The sequence below is a fragment of the Camelus bactrianus genome, chromosome 27 (genome assembly GCF_048773025.1).
Source record: "Camelus bactrianus isolate YW-2024 breed Bactrian camel chromosome 27, ASM4877302v1, whole genome shotgun sequence".
Lineage (NCBI taxonomy): Eukaryota > Metazoa > Chordata > Mammalia > Artiodactyla > Camelidae > Camelus > Camelus bactrianus.
Genome location: NC_133565.1, coordinates 9,746,023 through 9,769,594, shown reverse-complemented (window position 1 = coordinate 9,769,594; position 23,572 = coordinate 9,746,023). Strand labels below are relative to the sequence as shown.

Below are 23,572 nucleotides of genomic sequence, written 5' to 3'. Positions count from 1 at the left end.
CAGGCCCCCTCCCCTCAGAGAATCGGCATCAGCCCAGCTCAACCAGCTGCCAAGTCTAGGGCGTGGGCTCTGCGTGAAGGCCATGTGTCTGCTGAGAAGCTGCCCCTGCCCAAGCCTGACCTCAGGGTCCCTGGGAGGCCAGCCTGACTCTGGGACTGGTTCACCCCTCACAGTCAAACAAGAGAAGGTGTGGCCCATTTGTTGCAGGGAGGAGGAGGAGGAGGAGGAAGAGGCACTCCAGTCAGTAGGAAACAGCAGGCCAGCCCTCCAGTGCCAGCCCCCCAGGGGGCCGACAGGGGAGCTTAGGGGCTCCTCCTCATCCAGTGCTCATCTTGGGTGATGCGATGCAGGGGGCAAGGAGGGAGGGAGGCGGGGAGGGTGGGACCATCAGGGCCAGGTTGGAGGGGAGTTAGAGGGTAGGGGAGGTGGGTGTGGGTGGGAGCAGCACCTTGGGGGGATGTGTAAAATGTGAAGAAAAAGTTTTGTTCAGAAATGTTCTCAGACCACTGTAGTCTTATTCGTGTCTGCCCTGCTCCACAGAGAGGGGTCCTGAGAGGGAGGATGAGGAGGTCCCAGGAGCTATGGATCCACAGGTGGCTGACTAGATCTTCCTCCGCATTGACACGGGGTCCTCAGACTGCTCCTGGGAGCTGCCAATTCTCACTGTCCCCAGGAACCCCCGCATCATCCTCTTCTCTCAACCCTGATTGGCCACGGGCCTGTGGGGCATCCCATCATCATCTCCATCCCTGAACAAACTAGGGATGGAGAGCTGTTTTCATGTCTTTTGGGCCTCTGGATACTCAATACTTCTCTAGAATGGAGCCTGGAGACAGCCCTGGTCTTTGGGGAGCTTGTCTCTGCTTCCCTGCAGCAGCCGGATGGCAGGCCAGGGCTTCCAGTCTGGGTGTCCTGACCAGAGAGGAAGAGCCTGGGCCTGATGGACAGGACTTCCTGCCTCTCTGTCCCATTGCAGAGGGAGCCTCCTCTAGTCTCCTGGGATTCCTGCAACCTGGGGACTGTTGCAGGCAGCTCCCTCTTAATCCCAAGGACACAAGGGGAATGGGCTGAGAGGAAGTTCATGGGGCAGCTGTTAAAGGTGTGTAAAAGGGGAATGAGAGCAGGTGCTGCTGTGGGATTTGTGGGATTTCTCTGTGGGAGCATCTTGTTCAGCTGAGGATTTCTAAGGTGCTGGGGTCTGAGTGCTGATCTGGGCACTGGTTAGTTTGCATGCGTTTAGTCTGTGAACATTTATCAACCTGTAAGCTTATAATATGTGCACTGTTCTGCATATATATTACACTTCAATTAAAGTGAAAAGTTAAAAAATAATAAACTTAAAGAAAAATTTAAAGTATAACATAAAAAGAGAAGTGGAAAAGAGCAGTTATCACAAAACTGAGGATAGCGGTCACCTCTAGAAGGGGATTTGATAAGACATTTCTAAAGAACTGACAATGTTCTATTCTACAATTTGCACAATAATTACATTATTTATTAATTTTTTTAAAAGGTATGTTTTACATTTGCTTAAATACGTCAAAGTGAAATTAGAAGTGGTAAAAAAAATACTCCAATAAGTGTAAAATAAATTCCTAGAAATATATAAATTATCAAGAAGAAACAGAAAATGTAAAATCTTGTAACCATGTGTTAAAAAATTTTTGAATCAGTAGTTTAACATGTTCCCATCAAAACCAGGTTCAAACAAAATCCAGGTTCAGACTGCTTTACAAACAAGTTCTACCAAACTTTAAAGGACTCAATCATTCCAACCACCAGGAGTGCATTATTAGGGATGTTGCTAATATCAAAATGAATTTTGTTTCATTTTACTTGTACTCAAAACTGTTCAGAAACTCTGGATTTTATGTTGCTTATGTAAGGTGATCTCCTCACATCTTTGAGCTCTAAAAACCACACAAGAGACTATATTATTAAAAGTTACATTAACAGTTAAGCCAGCACAGCTAGGAATCTGGTCTGGAGCATCTGTAGAGGATTTATACTGCTGCTGGTCCTGCCTTTCAAACAGGTGGTACCAACACCCAGCAAAGTTCCAGGGAAGGATGGGGAGAGTGCTAGAGCTGAGAGTAACAAGGGCAAGGTCATGGAGGAGATGAATCTCAGAAGGAGGCAGGACCTGCCCAGGGCCCAGCCTTTCTTGGGGATGGGCTGGAGGGAAACACCACTGGCATCTTAACAGAACGCTCCTCTGGTGCAGGGACTGAGTGCTGCATGTGCACTGCACGCGGGTCGTGTGGCACGTCCACCTCCACCACATACACACCGAAGGCCAATAACACCTCCAATCAATGTAACAACAAAAAGCAAAACAAAACCCACATACATTTCAAAATGCCCCTGGAGACGGGGAAAAACATTCACACCCACTGAGTACCTTTAAATAAGCAGAAAGAAGAGAGAACAAGCACAGTGGGGAGGAAGTCAAAGACAGACAATGAGGGAAACACAAAACTTGAGGAGGAATCAGCAGAAAAAAGGCATCCTTCAATGACCTTCACCTACCAGGTCAAGTCCCAGCTCCTTAGAAAACAAAGTCCTTCAGGACTCGGCCCCACCTATCCCAGCTGCTTCCCCTCCAGCCTTCTCCCTAAGGTGCCCACCCACACCCTCCCTTCCCAGACAACTGGTTTCCCTGACCGGATGTACCGCGCTCAGACCTCCGTGCCCTGGCATGTGCATTCTCCTCTACCTGGAGTGCACGTCTCAAGGCAAACTCCCAGTCATACATCCATACCCAGTGCCAAGGTTTGTGAAGCCAGACACAGGCAGCCCCACGCCACCCCGCCCTTCCGTGCTCCTGCCCAACTGCACCCTGCTGCCTGCAGCAGGAGCTACTGAAGGGCAGGTGCCCCTTGAGTCCTCACAGAGAACTGGAGCTCAATGAATTCTAAGAGAATGACCTTGCATGAAAGGTTTTTGTAAAAGGCTAAAAAAAGCAAATCACACAGAAAGCAGACAATAGATATTTTCTACTATTGAAAGCATGTATTTTCTAAACTCTGATCTTTGGTTGAGCATCACTTAGGAACCAGACAGTGATGCTCTACCACTTCCTAGTCGGGTATCTGTGGGCAAATTAAGTAAACTCACTGTGACTCAAATTTCCAATATCTGAAAGGAACCACCCCTGCAGTGTGGGTAAGATGACTAATTAACATATGCTTTAAAAAAAAAGTAACAGAAAGCATTGGCTAAATGGCAGTTCTGACTAGCCTGCCATCATCACAGACACCTTAACAAGACCAGATACTGTACCACCAGGAATGTGAGCACAACGAAATTTTGGTTAAAACTATTTTTTAGGAGAGCTGAAAGTCAACAAATCCAACAGCTTGTCCTCCAGCTGCACTGTGCTCTCTACAGTCCTCAGTACCGATCCCCATTGACCACTCTGTCCCCCGGCTCCGCTGACAATGTGGACTCCCGGGTCTCTGGTCTCTGACCACATCTCCTCCTCCTCCTCCTCTGTAGCTTGACTGCTATGGACACCTAAAGTCAGGCATTTCTTTGGCTCAGCTCACTCACTTTTTCTTATCTTGTGCCTTCTCAAGGCTTCAATTACAATCTCTATGGAGATGACCCCCGACATCTCAGTCACATTCAGAAAATGTTTCAAGCTGAATTTATCCAACATACTTACCTTAATTAGGTCATGAAGCATACAGCTTCAGCTTCTCTCTTTCATACCATTGTTTTTCCTTTTCTCCTGGGTCTTATACATCTCACCAGTCCTCAGCTTCCTTTGACCACCTCTTAAAACTACTTGCTTGTCACGGTTCCTCCTTTGCTCTTTCTGTTCTGTCTCCCTGGTTCTTAAACTCTCTGGGATAATGAATGCTTTGAAAATCTACTGAATGCTACGGATTATTTACTAAAAAGATAAACACACAGAATACATGCATGCAGTTTCACCTAACCAAAGGTCTCAAATAAGAAGCTGTGTTCATCCACACCAGACTACCACTTACACAAATTTTCATCTCCAGATGCCATATCCCTTTCATTTTCAGGATGCCTTCTAGATACAGCCTAAAGGGCCTCAAAAACCAGCATCATGAACTTAACGAGTCCAAACCAGAACTCAGTATTTCTCCTTAACAAACCTCCTCTGCCTACAGTACTCCTGCCACCATGGCCCCAAGCTAGAAGCCTTGGAATTAACAACCTTCCCCAAACCACACCACCACGTCCTGTCTCAGAATCTCTCCCAAATCCAAATTCCACCTCTTCAGCCTCTTACCCTGTAAGACCTCATCATCCTTTGCTTCATCCCGTACCTGCCATGATGAAAAGTCCACCACTCCTCTGATAAGAGCCCCTTACTGACTCTAACATCTCCATCTTTCACGCCACTACATCACTTCACCTCTAGAAGGTCACACAGTCTGATTCTCCACCTCGGTTTTCTCCTCTCATTTCCACCAGTGTTTATCTAGATTCTTCAAATATTTCAAAACTGATCGTGTGCCTGTCTCTTTTCAAAAACTCTGTTTCTCCATTGCACAAATATAAAATTGAACTCTGTTCTGCCTACAAAGTCCTCCACAATTTGCCACCTAATTCCTTTTCCAGGATTGGATTCCACAGCTTAGACTGTCACTTGCACCTGTCTTTATATCAAAACCACACCCACTTGGAAAGGCTCAATTCAAACTCCACTCTTTATATCCTCTATGATTAGGAAAGCACTTTGCACAGAAAAGGCAAAGTTCCTAACGAACAGATTCAGAAAATGAAAAAAAAAATTTTTCTTCCTTAAAATCTTTAAGTCTTTCGAGAAACATTAAGCTTTACAAAATATCAGCTCCACAAGTCTCTGTCAGCACAAAATACCACAAGTAGCTGGTTCTAATAAAAAACAACACCCACCCCCACATTCAATGAACGCTTCTGAGGGATGTGGAGCCAGAAAAGGGAGCCTGCATGTGGTCCTGCAAGAACTCCATCAGGGCTGCAAACACACTGAGCACTAAAGCAGTAACTGGGAAAGTCCACAGTCACTGTGCTAAAACGACTGGGTGCCTTTACGCTAGTAACGGAGCTCACGCACGGTACAAGGGGAAAAAGTCAAATTAGGCCCAACTCCAAATGACCCCTTAAGAAATCAAGACGGGAATGCCGACTTACCCTTCCTGAAACGCGAACGGTACCACACCAACAACCACTTAAAAACTTCAACACTGAAACATTCCACACCAACACTGGTGCTGCTCATGCTGCTTAGAAAGCCTGCGCAAGAGAGCAGCCCTGGCAGCACGGAAGGTGCTGAAGCAAAGCCGGCCGCAGAAAACGCAGGCGAGGGGGCAAACAAGATGACTTCAGGGCTGTGCACACACGCCGCTGCCAGCCGCTTCCCAGACCACGGCCGCCGCCGCGAGCACCTGAAGGACTTCGCGGCTTCACAGTCCGACCTCAAGGGAAGGCTGCGAGGAGCACCCGGGGGTGGGGGCCCCGTTCCCGTTCTGGGGGTCCCTGGAGGCCACGTTCCCGGCCTCCACCCCCACCCCCGCGCCCAGCGAGGGCCGGCCCGGGAAGCGCCGCGAGCAACGCCCCAGCGCGAACCTCCCGGCCACGCCCCAGACCCCAGGCGCGTGGACTGCGGGGCAGCCCTGCGGGGGTCGGGGCCGCGCTCGGGGTTGGGGTCGCGGGTCGTGGGGCCGACGCCGCAGCTGCGTCTGCCGAGGCCGGGCGGGAGGCCGCTCGGGCCGCCGTGGCCGGCAGGCCGGGCGCGGACACTCACCACACCACGTCGGGGGAGCCCTCGCTGGTGTAGCAGGCTGCTGGAGCGCCGCCCACGTCGAACACCTGCCCGCGGACCATTTCGGGGCCTCGCTGGGCACGAAGCTCCGCGGCAGCCGCTCGGCCCACACCGCGCCTCCCGGAGGGACTGCGCTGCCGCCGCTGCAGCCGCCGCCGCTGGCCGGAGGGAGCAGGGCCTGCGCCGCTCGGGAGAACCGCAGAACCGCAGAACCGCCAGCTGCTCGGACAGGATGCCCCCTGGCCGCCTGACAAACTGACCTTCGAGTGGGCGGAGGGAGGGACGGTGCGGAAGAGGACGCCGGGGCGGGGCCGAGAAGCGTGCGCGCGGATTGGCTTTCATGACCCCGGGGGCGGGTCTGGTGGCCCCACAGATTTGTAGTCTTTTTGTCTATTAGGATTAATTCTGGTGTGAACATTTGTATACAAGTTTTTTTTTTAAACCAAAAATGTTCATTGTAATTTTACTTAAACTTCATAGAAGAAAAAAACTAAAACAAAACTGGAGGAATTACCGCATTTCAAGTAAATGTATCTTTGTCATGGGAAATATTGTTGCGTAAAAGATCTCTATAAGGTACAAAGAGTTAATGATAAATAAACAAACAAACAAATAAATAAATAAAATTATGAAATGCATTAACAGGTTGTGAAATAAATTAAAGACATTTTGTGTTTTCTAAACACTGTGCTTCAAATTTAGACATTATCTATTGATTTCATTTTGAAAGTTTGACATTAACAGATTCTCTTCTACCACTGTTATTCCCAACTCAGATTTTGAATAGTTATATGTATTTTAAAAACATTGTTCATGTTTACAATATTTCAACTCTTGTTGGGAACTATAATTCCTATGGTTTCTAAAACTTTGTTTCAAATTTAGAACACATTCACAGTTTCAAGTTAAAATAACAAAATACTGTACATTGAGAAGTTTCACTTCCACCCTTGTGACATCTTAGTTCCCCCTACCATTATTAGATAACTACTTAGTTTCTTAAATGATATTTCCAATGTTTCAGATACAAACAAAAATGAAAATATACTTTATTTTCCACTTTTCTCACAATTATGCATTATATCATATGATTCTGCTGTGAACATTTGTATACAAGTTTTTGTGGGGAAATATGTTTTCATTTCTCATAGCTGTATACCTGAGATTGCCATGGCTGGGTTTTGATTCTTGAAGTAGCTAGAGGGCGAGGTTTACTTGTTCAAGACTGACTCCCTGCAGGAGAAAGGCTGGCCTTCCTCAAGACGTCATGGGCACGGACCACAGCCGAGGCTCACAGCTGTCAAAGCTGGTAAGTGCTGCCCGTTGACTCAGCCATGCGTCGGCTGAGCATTACAGCGGCGACCACAGCTTGTGCCAGCCCTGACCAGCAGGAGAGAGACTGGTGCTTCCCTCATCTGGAGTGCTCATCCCGTGGAGAAGCTGGACCTGGGGCCTGCGTGTCACAGTGCTGGTTCCAGTCCCTGCCCACACTGGGCCTGGGTTCTCTAATCATACCGTATAAAGCATCTGCCTGCTTCTCCAATTCTCAGGGCAGTGGTTTGCCCTGTGACCTCAGATCTTTTATGGGTCTAGAAAGAGTTGTTTCTTTTCAGTCTGTTCATTTTTTCTTGTTTTGAAGATGGGAGGGATGACTTCCAAGTTCCTCACACCCTAGACTAGGAACCGGAAGCCTATGATTTCTGTTTCTTCTCCCCTCCGTAGCTTGTCTGTGTTTGACTTTGGCAATGAGCACCAGCAGCCCATGCCAGCACACCATTTGGGAGGGCAGGGAGTCCCTGAAGACAGACCTTTCAAGTCCCTCTCCCTGCCAGTGACTTCAGTGACAGTCCAGGCCCCACTCCCAGGCTCACTGGCTCCTTCTGTCCCCTGCTTAGTCCTTTCCCTCCACCCCTACCTTAGTCTCTCTGTTCAGTAGTGGGTATCTGGGGTTTGCTCTTGGGACACGTTAGAGTAAGCCTTCCCCAGGTGATGAGGAGAAGTCAGACAGGGTAACAGGCATCTGGGCACAACATGCAGGAGTGAGAAGGACAAAGACATTCAAGTTCTCTCAAGAGAGATCAAGTTTTGAATTCCTCTTCCACTACTTCCTACCTATGTCACCTCTGAAAAGCTACTTAAAACCTACTAGGCTTCAGTTTATCTTAAAAAAAAAAAAAAACTAAACCAGGATAATAATACTAAGCACTAAGTTGGTTTCAGGCAATGGGGAAACTGATTGGGCTGGAGCTGAAATTTGGTCAGTGTGTTGTGCAGATGAGATATATAGTGGGATCCCTTGGTTAGAGGTCAGAGCATACAAGATGGGCAGAGAATCACCTAACTTCAGGAACAGGGTATATGAAGGCCAGGCCCCTGGGGCACAGCCAGCCCAGGTCTGCTGTGGTTGGGTGGAGAATAGGAGTTTAGGGCCAGTGGATGGCTACTACTGCGGCTGAACTGCCTGAGCTCCCCTGACCTAGTGGAGAGTGTGGGTGAGCCACATGTCATCTCAGTAACTCACTGACATCCAGGGCCTGAGCAACCCAGCCTGAGACGCCTATAACTGAGTTTACCACCAAGGGAGGGAATGTTTGTCTTCCCCCTTCCAGAGACAGCTGAGCTCTTATGGATAGATCGTTGTGGTGGGCACATAGCTAGGCATAGTGGTACCTCAGTGGTAGAGCTCCAACTAGAGAGATGGCCAGAGACTAGGACTGCTGGCAATGCCTAGATGGGTGTGGACGCTGGGAAACCACTTTCTTGAGGCCTCCCAAGATTATCTTGGGAAGGGAGTTCCTGTGCACGTTCCTGCTCAAGCCGGTGAGATCCCGGTGTCAGTGTGCACGTGAGTCCATTTGTGCCCACCTGCCAGTGAGGGTCCAGGACACCTGGGCAACGCCGGGACTGGAAAGAATCTGCACTGAATTGTTTGAATGTCATCTGCTCCATACTGATATGAGCTAAATGGGGACTTTACCACATTATCATGGTTTCTAAGGGCTGGGACAAGTGCACTGAGGCCTCCTGGGATCCTGTTTTATTTTTTGTGTATATGTATACACACACACATATATATTGAAGGATAGTCAGTTCACAATGTTGTGTCAATTTCTGGTGTACAGCACAATCCTTCAGTCATATACGAACATACATATATTTGTTTTCATATTCTTTTTCATCATAAGTTACTGCAATGTATTGGATATAGTTCCCTGTGAGATATAGCATGAACTTGTTGTTTATCTGTTCTATACGTATAAATCTCTAGTTCCCAATTAATCCTTCCCACCCCCTCCCCCATGATAACCACAAGTTTGTCCTCTATATCTGAGAGTCTGTTTCTGTTTTGCAAATAAGTTCATTTGTATTTTTTTTAAGATTCCACATATAAGTGATATCATAGATATTTTTCTTTCTCTTTCTTGCTTATTTAACTTAGAATGACATTCTCCAGGTCCATCCCTCTTGCTGCAAATAGCATTATTTTATCATTTTTTATGGCTGAGTAGTATTCCATTGTATAACATACTACTTCTATATCCAGTCATCTGTCGATGGACATTTAGGTTGTTTCCATGTCTTGACTATTGTAAATAATGCTGCTATGAACATTAGGGTGAATGTATCTTTTTGAATGAAGGTTCCCTCTGAATATATGCCCAAAAGTGGGATTTCTGGATCATAGGGAAAGTCTACTTTTAGTCTTTTGAGGAATCTCCATACTGTTTTCCATAACAGCTACACCAAATGACATTCCACCAGCAGTGTAGGAGGGTTCCCTTTTCTCCACAGCCTCTCCAGCATTTATCCTCTGTGTACTCCTGAATAACAGTCCTTCTGACTAGTGTGAGGTGATACCTCATTGTAGTTTTGATTTGCATTTCTCTAATAATTAATGATGTGGAGCATTTTTTCATGTGCCTATTGGCTATTTGTATGTTTTCACTGGAGAATTGCTTGTTTAGGTATTTTGCCCATTTTTGGATTGGGTTGTTTTCTTTTTCTTAAGTTGTATGAGCTGTTCATATATTCTGGAGATTAGGCCCTTGTCAGTCTCATGTTTTGCAAATATTTTCTCCCATTCCATAGGTTGTCTTTTTGTTTTGCTTATGGTTTCCTTTGCTGTGTGAAAGCTTGTAAGTTTAATCAGGTCCCATTTGTTTATTTTTGCTTTGTTTTTCTATTGCCTGGGTAGACTGCCCAAGGAGAATATTGCTGAGATTTGTGTTGGAGAATGTTTTGCCTATGTTTTCTTCTAAGAGGTTTATAGTGTCTTGTCTTACGTTTAACCCTTTAAGCTATATTGAGTTTATTTTTGTGTATGGTGTGAGAGAGTGTTCTAACATCATTGATGTTCATACAGCTGTCCAGTTTTCCCAACACCATTTGCTGAAGAGACTGTCTTTACTCCACTGTATGTTTTTGACTCATTTGTCAAAGATTAATTTGTCAAAAGTTTGTGGATTTTTTTCTGGCCTCTCTCTTCTGTTCCATTTATCCATATGTCTGGTTTTGTACCAATGCCATGCTGTTTTGATTACTGTAGCTCTACAACATTGTCTGAAGTCTGGGAGGGTTATTCCTACAACTTTGTTCTTTTTCTTCAGTATTGCCTTGGCAATTCTGGGTCTTTTGTGATTCCATTTAAATTTTAGGATAATTTATTGTAGTTCTGTGAAAAGTGTCCTGGGTTAATATGGATGGCATTAAAACTGTAGATTGCTTTGTGTAGTATGGCCATCTTAACAATACTAATTCATCCAGTCTAAGAACATGGGATATCTTTCCATTTCTTTAAGTCATATTTAATTTCCTTAGTCAGTGTTTTGTACTTCTCCACATATGGCTTTCACTTCCTGGGTCAGATTTATTGCTAAGTATTTTATTTTTTTGGATGCAATTTTAAAAGGGATTGTTTCCTTACTTTCCTTTTCTGATATGTCATTGTTAGTGTAAAGAAATGTCACTGATTTCTGTATGTTACTCTTGTATCCTGCTACTTTGCTGAATTCTTTTATCAGCTCTAATACTTTTTGTGTGGAGCCTTGAGGATTTTCTCTATATAGTATCATGTCATCTGCATATAATGACAATTTTACCCATCTCTTCCAATTTGGATCCCGTTCATTCCTTTTTTTGTTGTTGTTGTTGTTCTTGATGTTGTTGTTGTTGTCACCTAATGCTATGACTAGGACTTCCACTGCTTACTATGTTGAGTAGAAGTGGTGAGAGAGGCCATCCTTGTCTTGTTCCAGATTTTAGCAGAAAGGCTTTCAGCTTTTCACTGAAGAGTATCATGCTGGCTGTAGGTTTGTCATAAACAGCTTGTATTATGTTGAGATATGTTCCCTCTGTACCCACTTTGGTTAGATTTTTTATCATAAATGGGTGTTCAATTTTATCAAATGGTTTTTCTGCACCTACTGAGATGACCATGTGATTTTTGTCCTTTCTCTGTGGTGTATCACATTGATTGATTCATGTATGTTGAAATATCCATGTGTCCCGGGGATGCACCCAACTTGATCGTGGTGTATGACCTTTTTTATGTGTTGTTGGATTCTGTTTGCTAATGTTTCGTTGAGGATTTCTGCATCTATGCAAATCAACAATATTGCCCTATAGCTTTCTTTCTACTTGGTGTCTTGGTCTGGCTTTGGTATCAGGGTGATGGTGGCTTCATAGAATGAGTTTGGAAGCATTTTCTCCTTTTCAATCTTTTGGAAGCATTTGAGAAGGATTGGAATGAGCTCTTCTTGGTATGTTTGGTAAAATTCCCCAGTGAAGCCGTCTGGTCCTGGACTTTTATTTGCAGGGAGGTTTTTTTTTTATTGTTGATTCTATTTCACTTCTAGTGATCGGTCTGTTCAAATGATCTATATCTTCTTGGTTCAGTTCTGGTGGACTGTTTGTTTCTAGAAACTTGTCCATTTCTTCTAAGTTGTCCAGTTTTTTTTTTCTTTATTGCCATACAGGTGTTCATCTGGGATCCTTCTGGCTACACAAGGACTGTGTCAGGCAGATGGGCAGGAAGAATGATGAGAACATTGCTTCAAGGCTTATTGCCAGGCCACTAAGTCCTGAGTCAGCTAAGCAGAAGAGGAGAAATGAGGCTCCAACTCCTGGAGGTGTGTGGACAACTTGGGGGAGGCTGGCTTGGGTCCTTGGACAGAAGGGAGCAGTTTCAGGTGGGGTTGGGAGCTAGGAAGGTGGGGAGTGAGTTGGGCCCCTTCAGACAGGGGAGAGCAGGGCCATGAGGGCAGGTGAGGAAGGTGCTAGGAGTCAACTCTAGGAGCAGAGGTCTGTGGACTGCCAGCCTGAACCCCAGCTCTCAGCCTGGCCTCGGGCCTCCGCTATCTGTTCCCACGCCGTCTCCCAGACCCCTTGCATTCAAGAGCCCTCTGTGCTGCAGGGTGGAGCCCTCTTCCTCACGGGCCGGGTCACGCACTCCAGTCCAGCTCAGTGGTCCTGCACCCTGGGAAGCTCCCTCTACCTCCATAGCAAGTTGTTCCTACCTTCGCTAAACACCAGGGGTAATGTTTCTTTACTGTGAGAAAGCTGTCACTCCTCTGCACTGTAGTCACCTGGCAAAATGTCCAACTTCCTGTTATGGGCTGAATTGTGTCCCCCCAAATTCATATTCTGAAGTCCTAACCCCCAGTACTTCAGAATGTGACTTTATTTGTAGTAGATAAACTGAGTTAAAATGAGGTCGCTTGGGTGGGCCCTAATCCATTATGACTGGTGTCCTTATAAAAGGGGGAAATTTGGACACAGAAATACACAGAGGGAAAATGACGTGAGGACACAGGGAGACGATGACCTATAAGCCAAGCAGAGAGGCCTCATGGGGAATCATCCATGCCTGCACCCTAATCTCAGACTTCTGTGCTCCATCTGGAACTATGAGATGGTAAATTCCTGTTGTTTAAGCCACATTGCCTGTGGTATTTGTTGTAGCGGCTGGAGCTGACTGATACACTTCCTCTGAAAACCTGTGCACTCCCATGGCAGGGGTGGAGTCTGCAAATGAACACATCCTTCTCCCTCCCCAGCTGGACTCCTTCAGTGTCCTCACCCCTGTCTTCCTTCTGGGACAGTCTCTCTGCCAGGTCCTGTTTCTTTGTCCAGGGAGCCAGACAACAGACCTCAAGGGAAGGGGTGAGTGCTGAAGGTCAGGAGGGGCAGCAGGGCCCAAAGACAGGAGCAGGATGAGTCTTTCATTTGTTTTTATTTGACTTTTCAGGCTTGGTTTGGGGAGTGGCAGCTGTTGGACTGGAAAGCCAAGAAGGAACCTCTGAAAGCTGATGGGGCTGGGGGAGGGGAGGGGTGGAAAATTCCAGCAAGGAGACTGGGGTCTGAGACACAGGGAAGGAGCAGAGGGGCTTGGCAGGTCACCACAGGGCCTGCCGTGGGTCCTGGAGCAGAAACAGCAGCAGGGGCCAAGGCTGTGGGGGCACAAAGCCTGTGCCAGGCCCCGGCAAGCCAGCAGCTTGCAGAGGCTGGTGTGGAAACTGGGTCTGAGGAGGCGCAGACATGGCATCACGGAGCGGTGTGAGCCTCTGGATCTCATCCATCCAGTCAATGAAGTAGGAGACATTGGTGAAGACGCTGGGGTAGATGGGATGTCGGCAGTCCAAGCCCCAGCTGGCCAGCCCCACCAGAACCCAGGCATCGGTGAGGTTGCAGACAAGGGGTCCCCCAGAATCACCCTAGGAAAGAGAGGGGAGTCAGTGTGGGTGGCTGGGCCAGCGCTGAGTAGACTAGGGAGCAAGGCCGGGCTCATGAGTGTCTAGCATCCAGACTCACTCAGGTGGACCTCTTTGAAAGTCCAAACACCAGTTTCCCCCTGCAGCTACAGTCATGCAGGCAGGCGCTGGCATCACACTTCAGGAAGCTCTGACTGACCCCCAGGATGGCTGTGGATTGAAATCTACAACACATGGACACTTGTGCCCAGGGAGGCCCCGGTGGTCCAGGAGAAGGCACTGTCCAGGCCAAGAAGGGACAGCTGCCCCAACAGGGCCCAGGAGGACTGGTCTGTGAGTGGAGCCTGGTCAGGCCAAGCTGCTTCAGACCTCAGTTCTTGCAAAACCCTGAGCTGCGGCAGCACACCCCCACCTGGGTCCTCCCCCTTTTTCATTCATTTAGGCCTTTGGTTTTCTCTCAACCCCTTGGATGAGCATCCTCAGAAAATGTTCATACCCAGGCCTGGCAGGGGAAGCCTGCATTGCTCAGGGAGCGGGAGGGGGTCCCCAGAAAGCTGCTGGGAATCACTGGAGTCCTGAAATACTGTCAGGGCAGGACCATCTGATTGAAAATCCTCTCACTTCGTCAGCCAAAGGGAGGGTCTCATCCTTGGGCATGGGGGGAGTGGAGCGGGGCCACAGCCATGCCTGCCGCTCTTCCGCTCACCTGTCCACACGCACGTCAAGCATCCAGGGCAGCCTCCGCCCTCGGGCACAGGGGTGAAATGACACTGCTCCTCCCCCATGGTGTTTTGTCCATAAGCCAGCTAGCCTGCCGTGGTCAGATGTGATGTGTGGAAACAAGCCATGAAAAGAACAGGACAGGAAGGGTGGAGGCACAAAGGCTTCCTGAGCTGAGACTCTAAACAGGAAACAACCTAACCTGCTGATGCAGGAGCAGAGGGAGCAGTAAGTGCAGGCGAGGGGAAGAGGGATGAGCCAGATGCAAGGCGCGGGGAGCGGGCTGTGGGGCTGGGAGGGCGAATGAGCTCTAGTCTGACTGCTCGCTTCGATGTTCTCGGTGAAATAAGCAGCAAGACCTCTAGCTGAGAGGGAGGGTGGGGGAAGCGGTGGCTTGAAGGAGAGAGAGGGGTACGTGGTGTGGCCAGCTGAAAATAACCCTCAGAGATGCCCATCCTCATCCCTGGAACCTGTGTTTATGTCACCTTATGTGGCAAAAGGGACTCTGCAGATGTGGTGGAGTTGGGGATCTTGAAGTAGGAAGCTCATCTTGGATTACCTGGGTGGGCCTAAGGTAGTCACAAGGGCCCTCATGGGTAAGGAGGGAGGTGGGAGGCCAGAGTCACATGAGGAGATGCGATGATAGAAGTAGAGTTTGGAGAGATGTGCTTTGAGGATGGAGGAAGGGGCCATGAGCCAAGGAATGCAGGCAGCCCCTAAAAAGCCAGAAGAAGAAAGGGCACATTCTCCCCTAGAGCCTCCAGAAGGAACGTGCCTGGCCAGCACCTATGTTTTAGACCTTTGACCATCAGAAACCTAAGAATAAATTTCTGTAATTTTAGCCACCCAGTTTGAGGTGGTTTGTCTCAGCAGCCCCAAGAGGGTCATACATGGGGCTCCTTGGACATAGGGAATGTGCCATCATCCTCTCAGCTCCTCCCCTCTGTGGTCCCTGCCTGGAGATCCCTCAGCCCTCCCCACAGTGTTCCCACTCCTAGTTGCTCAAGGCCAGGGGAAGGCCTGGTCCTTGTCCACTCCAGGCCTCAAGGGATTCACGCAGATGAGCCATGTGGTTGCCAATATCATGATGGATTCTGGACCAATCTAGAGGAGATGAGAAGGGCTCCATTGGCCCCTGGCCCCTGGGGAGCTCTCAGATGGCAGAGGGAACCCCAACACTAATGTTTCCTATGCGAAGTGAGCTGTGGTTTGCACTGCTGTAGAGACACAGCCAACTGTGTGTGTGTGTTTGTGTGTGCATGGACACACTTGCACGTGTGTGTTGAGTGGGGCCAGGAAGTGAAATGCACCTTGAGTGAGAGGAAGGTCTAAGAAAGGCCCAGAAAAGGTACAATTAAGATAGAGGGGGGCAGACCAGGCCAGGAGAATGAAAGCCAGCACTTGTCAAGCACCTACTGAGTGCCAGGCACAGTACTCAAATTGTTATAGGAACCTTATTAAGTGGAGGCTGTTAGCGACCCAATTTCATGGGTGATGAAACTGAGGTGAGGCCACAATTCCAGTAAACAACAGATTAATGCCTGGAACCAGGTCTGTCCTGCCCCACAGTCTGAGTGCTGAGTGCCCCTGTGGCCCTTCTCTCCTCAGACCTGTTTCTGGGGGCCCTGTGCAGGGGGAGGGACACTTTGGGGGAAAGAAGAGAGCCCCGGGTTGGAGGGTGGGGGCCAGAGCAGGCGACCTGGCAGAAGATGAATCTAGAAGGAATCTCTCAGATGGGCTTGGGTGATTGAAAGGCTGAGGGAGGCAGGAGGGGGTCATCTGCTGGGACTCCTAGGTGTCCAGCTCTGTGGTGTCCTCAAGCTAGGGGGCAGGGGGACTAGAGGTCAAGGGCCACTGCGTATGTCCAGAGGCAAGCAAAGGGCTCCAGCCCTGCACTCCATGGGCATGACATCTGCAGGGGAAGGCAGGTGGAGGACAAGGCTGGAAGTGGGGTCCAGGGTGACAGCCAGATGGGGACTTGGGAGGATGAGGGCTGAGCCCTTTGTTTCACCTCTGGGTGCAGCTGACTCTGTGAGAAGGACGGGCCAGGCCAGACAGTCAGAAAGTCCACACCATTGGTTAGGGCCTGAGACTCGGGAAACCTGGGCCCACCTCCTACCAAGGGGGCAGGTGGCCAAGCTTCCCCCCTCGGGCTCAGCAGCTCACTGGGCCATCATGGAACCTGCCATCAGCGAGGCCCTCCCACAGGCCAGGCACACCCCGTCCCTCCCATGCGGGTCTCCTGGGGCACCACAGCGTATCACCCCAAACTGAGTGACTCTGCAAACAACAGAAATGTGTCCTCTCACGGTTCTGGAAGCCAGAAGTCTGACACGGAGCGTCTCTGTGTCTCTCTCTCTTCCTATAAGAACACAAGTCATTGGGTTCAGGACCCACTGCAAATTCAGAGTGGTGTCATCTCGAGATTCTTATCTAGTCACATCTGCAAAGCCTCTATTTCCAATTAAGGTCATATTCTGAGATTCCAAGTGGATGCAAATTTAGGGGACACTATCCAGCCACTGCACCAGCCTTTCCACAACCCCGTGAAGGAGGCCTCAGAGTCCCACACTGCGAATGAGGACACAGGCTCCGGGGGTGAAAAGACCACCGGAGGTCACAGGGCAGGGACACGTGGCAGGGCAGCGTCTCTAACTCCAGAGCCCAACACTCTCCCCTCCACCCCACGGTGCCATCTGTGCGAAAGATGTGATGTCGGCGTGGGAGGCTGGGCCCTGCGGGGAGGCAGTGGGCTTGCAGTCAGGTTGTACTGCCTTATTTTAGGGCACCACTTTCCCTCTCCGGGCCTGTCTGCCCGCTTACAACACGGGGCACAACAAAGAGCAGAAAGATATCTTCACACTCCAACAGCGGACTCATGTCTGGAATATAGAAAAATACACCAAGAGCCCCTCAAGGAAAAGACAGACAACCCAAGAGGAAGATGAGAGGGGAGAGAACTGGAAGGGCAGCTTTACAGAAGAAGAGATCCAATGACAATAAGCATATGAAAATATATTTAATGAAAATGAAGATTAAAACCACGATAAGATCAAAATGAGAAAAGATGGAAAGTGCCAAGTGTCGGTGAGGACACAGAGCCTGACCCGCTGCTGGAACGGGGGGGTGTGGTGGGCACTTTGGAGGCGTCTGGTAGCATCTGCCAGAGCTGAACCCACACATACCTTTCAATCCAACAGTTCTCCTCATGGGCTTGTATGAAATGGAATATGAAACATTTGGAAGCGAAATGAAATGGACAGCTTGGAAACTGCTAGAATACCCATCAGAAGCAGAACTGACCACAGAATTCAGTGCCTCCAGCAGAGTCCTGGAAGGCGACAAGAATGAACAAACTAACTACAGGCAGCAGCAGCAGGGGCGCAGCTCACACACAGAATGTGAAGCCACGAAAGACTGACAACTGGAAATAAATTCTACTTACAGAAAACCCATAATCTAATCTGAGGGGTTGCAAGTGAAGGTGGCAGTTTCCCCTGAGTGCTGGTGGTGGGAAAGGGACACGAGTGGGGCCCCGGGGTGTTGGTCACATGTTGCATCACTGTGAAGATTCATCCACTACACACCTATGGCAACACTATGAATATACTTTTTTGTAAGTATGTTACACCTCAATCAAAACTGGAAAATATGCCTCAAAAACAGACGCTGTCTGAGGTCCTGCCAGTAACGCTCTCAGGGACAATGGGCTTAGGAAGGGGCAGCCGGGGGGACGCTGCCAAGGGCTGGAGCCCGGGAAGACACGGAGAGGGAGGAAGCAGGACGTCCCGGGGGGGTCTCCACAAGGAGAGCAGAGGCAACACCACTCCCCCCCTCAGGGAAACTGAGGCCCTGAGAACACACAAGGGAGGAACAGAAATGGCCTCACTCACGCGGCAGATGGCTTTTTCTGTCGAGAAGTCCCCAGCACACAGCATCTCCTCGTGCACAGAGTAGTTCCTGCCTTGGCCAACTCTTTGTTCATATAACATATTGCAGAACTTGTTCTCAACGAGGCCCCCCTTTCCCTCCTGGAGACGGAAGGGCTCGAGCAGAGGCCCTGCGAGGACGAGGAGGAGTTGAGTGAAGTGCGCTGCAGCTCAGCTCCGGGCAGCTCCGTGCTCCCTGCTCCTCCGCCCTGCTCGCCGCTGCGCCCCGAGCCCGGGGTTGTCTCGGCACAGCTGGGCCTGCAGCACTGTTCCAGTCCTACCTCTGCCTAAGAAGCCCCCTCCTGTTTGCTGAACTCCTCCAAACTCATCCTATTCCCTCCACCTCTCTCATGGTAACAGAACACACCTCTTCTATTCCGCAAATCCCACCAACACATACCCTTCACGGGTGTTCAGCAACCATCCAGAAGCCTGCCTGCCCTTTCACAAACCATCCCATCCGTTCTCCGTTTGTCTATCACTAACCTTTCCTTCCACCCACCAATCCTCCCTCCATCTACCTAGCTCTCCTTTTGTCCCGTTCACCCACTCACCCTTCCATCCATTTGCCCATCCACCCATCTCTTGACCCATCTCTCCATTCCCCCCTCCACCTACTGATGTGTCCACTCACTCCATCCGTCTGCCCACCATCCTCTCACATACGCACCCCCCATCTTCCCTTCCCCTCACTCATCCTCCTCCCTCCCCCTCCCCAATCCATCCTCCCATCTACTCACTCACTTATTCATTTGTCCTTGTGTTTAGTGTCTTTTAGACACTAGTGATACAGGGGAACATACTCAGTTGGGGGATACAGGGAAGTGAAGTGAATAGTAGAATGATTTTAGATCTAGTAAGTGATGTAAAGGCAACAGGGAGCTGTGGTGGTAGGGGTTGTCTATTTTTGCTCATGTGATCCAGTAAAACTCCTCAGAGGAGGAGCCGAGTTGTTCATGTAAAGGAATGAGTCCTGCCAAGATGAGCAAGTCGTGCCCAGGAGAGCAGAGAGAGCAATCGGGGCCGGGAGCCCAACCACGGTGACGCCCTGATGGAGTGGCTGCAGCACATTCACAGCAGGAAGGAGGCCTGCGGCTGGGCAGTCACGAGTGCACGGGACGCAGCAGGAGATAAGCACAGAGGGATGGAGGCCGTTATGCAGAGCCGAGGTAGGGTGTCTGGACCTTTTTCGAAGCATAAGTGAGAAGGCACTGAGGGTAGTGAGCAGGGGACTGACACGACCCCTGCTCTGAAGCAAACTTTCAGCTGGTGGGGACTAAAGCAGAGCGCACAGGGTGGAGCTGGAGACCGGTCTGGAGGTGCAGGCAAGAATGACGGTCTCTAGGACCTGGGGGCAGCAGCAGAGCACCTGCTAGGGCCAGGCCCTGGGCACAGGTTGGGACATTAAACCAGCAAGACAGGGTCCCTGCCCTCAAGGGGAAGCAGTCTCTGTGTGTGTATTTGTGGGTGTGAGCGTGGTGTGTTGTGTTGGTGTATTTCTGTTTGTGTGTGTGTGCGCGCGTGTGTATGGTGTGGGAATACTGGGGATCTGGTTGTCCTATGACAGGGAGAGTTACTGAAACACTAGCAGGTGCATCCTACCCAGTGAAGACAGGGTCCATCCAAAATGCCTGCAGCACCTCTGCCGAGAAACACCGTACCAAATAATTACAAATATATGTGCTTTTTCCACTTAATTTTGCACTGTAAGCATTTCCCAAACCATGAACATTCCTTTCTTTAATAAAGACTCTTGCTTATAAGTCTTTGCCTACACTTCTCCTTTTTCAATCCTAAAAAAACACCTTTTTCCTGCATTATTCAGTTCACTGAATAAGCCTACAAAGTAGATAGTTGACCTGTGTTGGAAGAACAGCACAGCGAGCTTCAGAGAGGTCAAACACTCTCAGGTCATAATTATTCTAACTTTATCCTGCAGGCTCAGAGGTCAGAGGTCAGAGTTCATAAATGTGTTTCCTCTCCAGTTTTCCCAAGTGCCTCCTATGGCAATGGGAAATAGGAGTGTTTATCAGTGGCTTGGAATGGTCCAGGCCCCAACCATGACTTCTGAGTTGAATCAAGTCATCTGACATCCATGGTTGATTAAAATCTTGGAGTCAAGCCTTGGAAAGACTCCAAGAACACAATCCTTGAGTCCAAAAGTCAGATTCCCAGACTTGCGGAGATCTGGACTCAGGGAGCACTGAAGCTTTAGGATCACACACTTTCAGAACTAGAACTAGACTAGTCCGGTCCTCTGGAAATGAGGCACGGCAAGCCAAGGTCCAGCGGCCACTTTGCCTGGGGACCCCTCTGTCCTCCTCCCCTCCCTGCCCCTCCTCCCCGCCCTCATCTGCCCCCTGGTCTCTCCCATGCCCCCTTACGTTCCTCACTGAGCATGCCCCAGCCCGTTATCCAGCAGGACGAGTTACTGGGCAGCTGCATGCAAGGAGCTGGGAGGCAGGCGGGGATGATGTAGGAGGTGAAGTTCACAGGAAAGAGCAGCTGCAACATGGCTATGTCATTCCCAAAAAGGTGAAACTTATCAAAGTCTGGGTACACGATAATCTGGCTCACGGGTATCTTCTGGGTGTGCCTGGTGTGCTGGTACAGCTGGGTGTTTCCTAACAAGACCCGGTAGTTCTCCAGGAATTGAGATTTTCTGGAGGAGGAAGGGCGCATGGTCACCATCAAGTCTGAATGTGAGCCAGCTCTCTTTCCCTGCATCCTCATCTAACTGCCCACCCCTCTACCCACCAGTATGCCACGTGGCTTTAGTCTCCCCATTTCTAATGGTCAGGAGCCCTTCTTTCTTGAGGCTAATTGATACTCTACTTACAACGTCAGCATATGGCTTCTCCATCACACCCATGAATTGGAGGAGCATTGAATCCTAGTGCTGGATGGTGGGGTGGGGGGCCATCAAATGAAGGCCTTGTGATTGTACACAGGAGGAGTTCTGGTTCAGTCCCAGCTCTAACTTCTCCCTTCCCAAGGCTCCCTACAGCCCACCTTCTGGCCCCACACTTTTCTCAACCCTCTTTTCTTTAAACATCTTCCTGCCCAAGGGCTGCTTGTCCACTTAGTTATAAGCGCTCACAAAAGATTGTTAAATGAGCAAATGAGCACAGGGAATGGAAACTTGCCTTGTTCCCTGAGTACGGGTGTTAAAACTTCCCTGACCTTGCATGCATGGCTCATCCACCCGGACACCCTCCCCCTGCCCCTCTCCTGCAAGCCCCTCCCTCTCCACACCCAATGGAGCACAGAGCTTCTCCTGACCTGCCCCCCCACCATGTGATCTGCTTTTCTCACCCATGTTGGGCTTTCTCTTCTGACAAGACGGAGACACAGTGAGGTGGGGTCTTACCACCCCAATGCCACAGAGGGGCGTGCATACAGCGTGGCACAGAGTAGGTGCTGACAGGACTCTGGGTTCTCAAAGCTCCAGCTCCTGGCCCTGGGCTGTGATGCCCCTGCTCCCTGCAGACCCCTCCTCATGCGTTCAGAAGCTAGGCACTGGGCCAGGCCCAGGAAGGGCAGTGAGTTAGGCTCCTCCACAGTCATGTCATTCTCCTAGGGAGCCCCATCTCCCACCTAAGCAGCCTGGCAGCAGGGGTCCACCCACTCACACCAGTGACCACAGCTCCTCCTGGGAACTCAGTTTTGCACAAGCAAGCAGAATGGCCCAGAACAGTTCCAGTTTCTGCCTAGAGTCTGACACCCAGGAATGTGGGGACACTGAGAAGAAGCTGTGGTCTGAGGTTGGTCTACACCACATGGCAGCCAGGACCAACACTTCCACTCTCCTGGGGCACATCTGTGTTAGGGGACAGGCACAAGGGCTGAGGACAGAGCATGAGGAGGATCAGACAGGTGAGCGAGGAGGACAGTCCAGGTGGAGGGTAGGCAGGTCAAAGGCAAGGATGATGTGGGTTTGAAGGCCACAGACCACCCCAGAGAAAAGCCCAGAGGACTGTTTTGGGATGCCCATCACCCCTTTTCTCCCCTTCCCCTGCACCCCTCTCCCCAGCACCCAAGGAAGGAGGACTCACTTGAGAAAGCAGTGGGCAGCAGAAACCAGCCAGCGGGAGTTGATGAGGGTGGCTCCACAGACATGCGACCCCTGGTACAGCAGGCTGGCTTACCATGGCCACTGGCCCACCACCGTGTTCTGGCTGCCGTAGACCTTCCCTATCACCTTGGGTTTCCCACACACAGTGGAGACGCCCCTGCCTCCTATGACAGAGACACTGGTAGTGCCCCAGGTGCCACTACCAGGGAAGCCCCGTCCACTTCAGAGATGGAAAAACCAAGGCCAAGTGTCCAGAGGCCTACCAAAATGACAGGGTGCCAAGAATTGGACAGCAGAGCACAACTGAGCAAGCCCCGTGGGGGTGAGAGCTCAGTGGTCTGGTGGGCGGGAGGGGGACCAAGGGCACCCACAGCAGGTGACAGCAGCATCTCCAGGGTGATGGACATCCCTGAGTGAGCCTGCCAAGGGCTGGGCCATCACAGCCATTACCTCCCTCACTTAGCACTCCTCAGTGCCTGCTCTGCAGAGCCAAGAACTGCAGGCCTCAGAAGCTGCCAATATTACTTGCCCAAGATCATGGTTGCTAAGGGTTTGTGCCCCCTCCACGTCATCCTAGTATCTCAGGGAAATAGGTTCACAGTCAGAGCTCTGTAGTGCTGTGTGACCTGAGGAAAGTCACTCCCCCTCTCTGACTCAGGATCCTCCATTTCTAAAGAGGGAGTGGGCTAATGAAGACAGCCCTGGCTCTAGGATCCACACTTGGGAGGGCAGGGGCGTGCCCTGGCCCCCTGAGAGTGGGCCTCCCGGCCTAGGGCCTGTGCTCCCAGGGCCTCAGGGAGGGAAATGAGACTCCTGGGCCCCAGACTAAGGGCCACTTATTCAGCAGTTCCGGTGCTTCCCTCCAGCCAGCCTCCCAGCCTCGGGGCCAGACCCTGCTACCTGCCCAGTCCACAGCCCCACAAAGGTCCTGGGGTGGTTCCCACCCAGAGGCCCCACAGTGGGGGCCTGTGACCCACCTGTGTTGAGGTGGCCTCTGGGCTGCCTGGCTGGAGGGAAGGGCGAGAGAAGATGAGGCCCCCAGGCCCTGGTCACAGCTGCGCCCCCCTGAGGCCCTCCTGTGTAAAGAGCCCCAGACCCACACTGAGGCCCCAATGCACCTGTGGCTCCTGGAGCCAGCCGCTGTGCGTCAGGGGTCAGAGGGCCGCCCTCCACCGGACCCCCAGCGCCTGGGGCCCGGCCAGGTGCCGCTCAGGCCCTGGCGGAGGACCCCCGCAGCTCCGGGGTGGCCGCTGGCAGCAGCAGCAGCAGCAGCCAGAGGAAGGCCACAGGCCGGCCTCATCCTTCGGGGAGCCATGCCCCCGTGCCCATTGTCAAGATTGCTGACCCCCAGCAG

General features: G+C 50.4%; 2 protein-coding genes across 10 annotated transcripts in view; both read right to left on the bottom strand.

Moving 5' to 3' along the window:
- LOC105080443 (uncharacterized) overlaps positions 1-6,218 on the bottom strand; it is a 35,316-nt gene extending 29,098 nt beyond the window's left edge. For 8 of the 9 annotated variants that reach the window (XR_012502822.1, XR_012502823.1, XR_012502821.1 and 5 more), the window contains exon 1: positions 5,768-6,218. Coding sequence is in view for 4 of the 9 variants with exons in the window: in XM_074354357.1 (XP_074210458.1) it covers positions 5,768-6,203 (436 nt within the window). In the remaining 5 variants the exon portion in view is untranslated. The remainder of the gene's footprint in view (positions 1-5,767) is intronic. The other variant, XM_074354360.1, reaches the window with a different exon arrangement.
- Positions 6,219-12,997: 6,779 nt separating this feature from the next.
- LOC141575220 (putative serine protease 47) lies at positions 12,998-22,283 on the bottom strand. The gene is made up of 3 exons (XM_074353989.1): positions 22,199-22,283; positions 18,108-18,274; positions 12,998-13,497 (listed from the first exon to the last, which is right to left on the bottom strand). Exons 1-3 carry the CDS (start codon positions 22,260-22,262, stop codon positions 13,180-13,182), a joined length of 549 nt encoding a protein of 182 aa, XP_074210090.1. The 5' UTR covers positions 22,263-22,283; the 3' UTR covers positions 12,998-13,179.
- Positions 22,284-23,572: the final 1,289 nt, after the last annotated feature.

What these genes read in the sequence shown, in the direction of transcription:
- LOC141575220 (XM_074353989.1), bottom strand. Translation starts at nt 22,262, where the DNA reads ATGTCTGTGGAGCCACCCTCATCAACTCCCGCTGGCTGGTTTCTGCTG. An exon ending in GCTGCCCACTGCTTTCTCAA is followed by an intron (nt 18,275 to 22,198) that starts GTGAGTCCTCCT and finishes TCGTCCTCGCAG; the next exon opens with GGCCTCTGCTCGAGCCCTTC. An exon ending in CAGAAAAAGCCATCTGCCGC is followed by an intron (nt 13,498 to 18,107) that starts GTGAGTGAGGCC and finishes TCTCTTTCCTAG; the next exon opens with GGTGATTCTGGGGGACCCCT.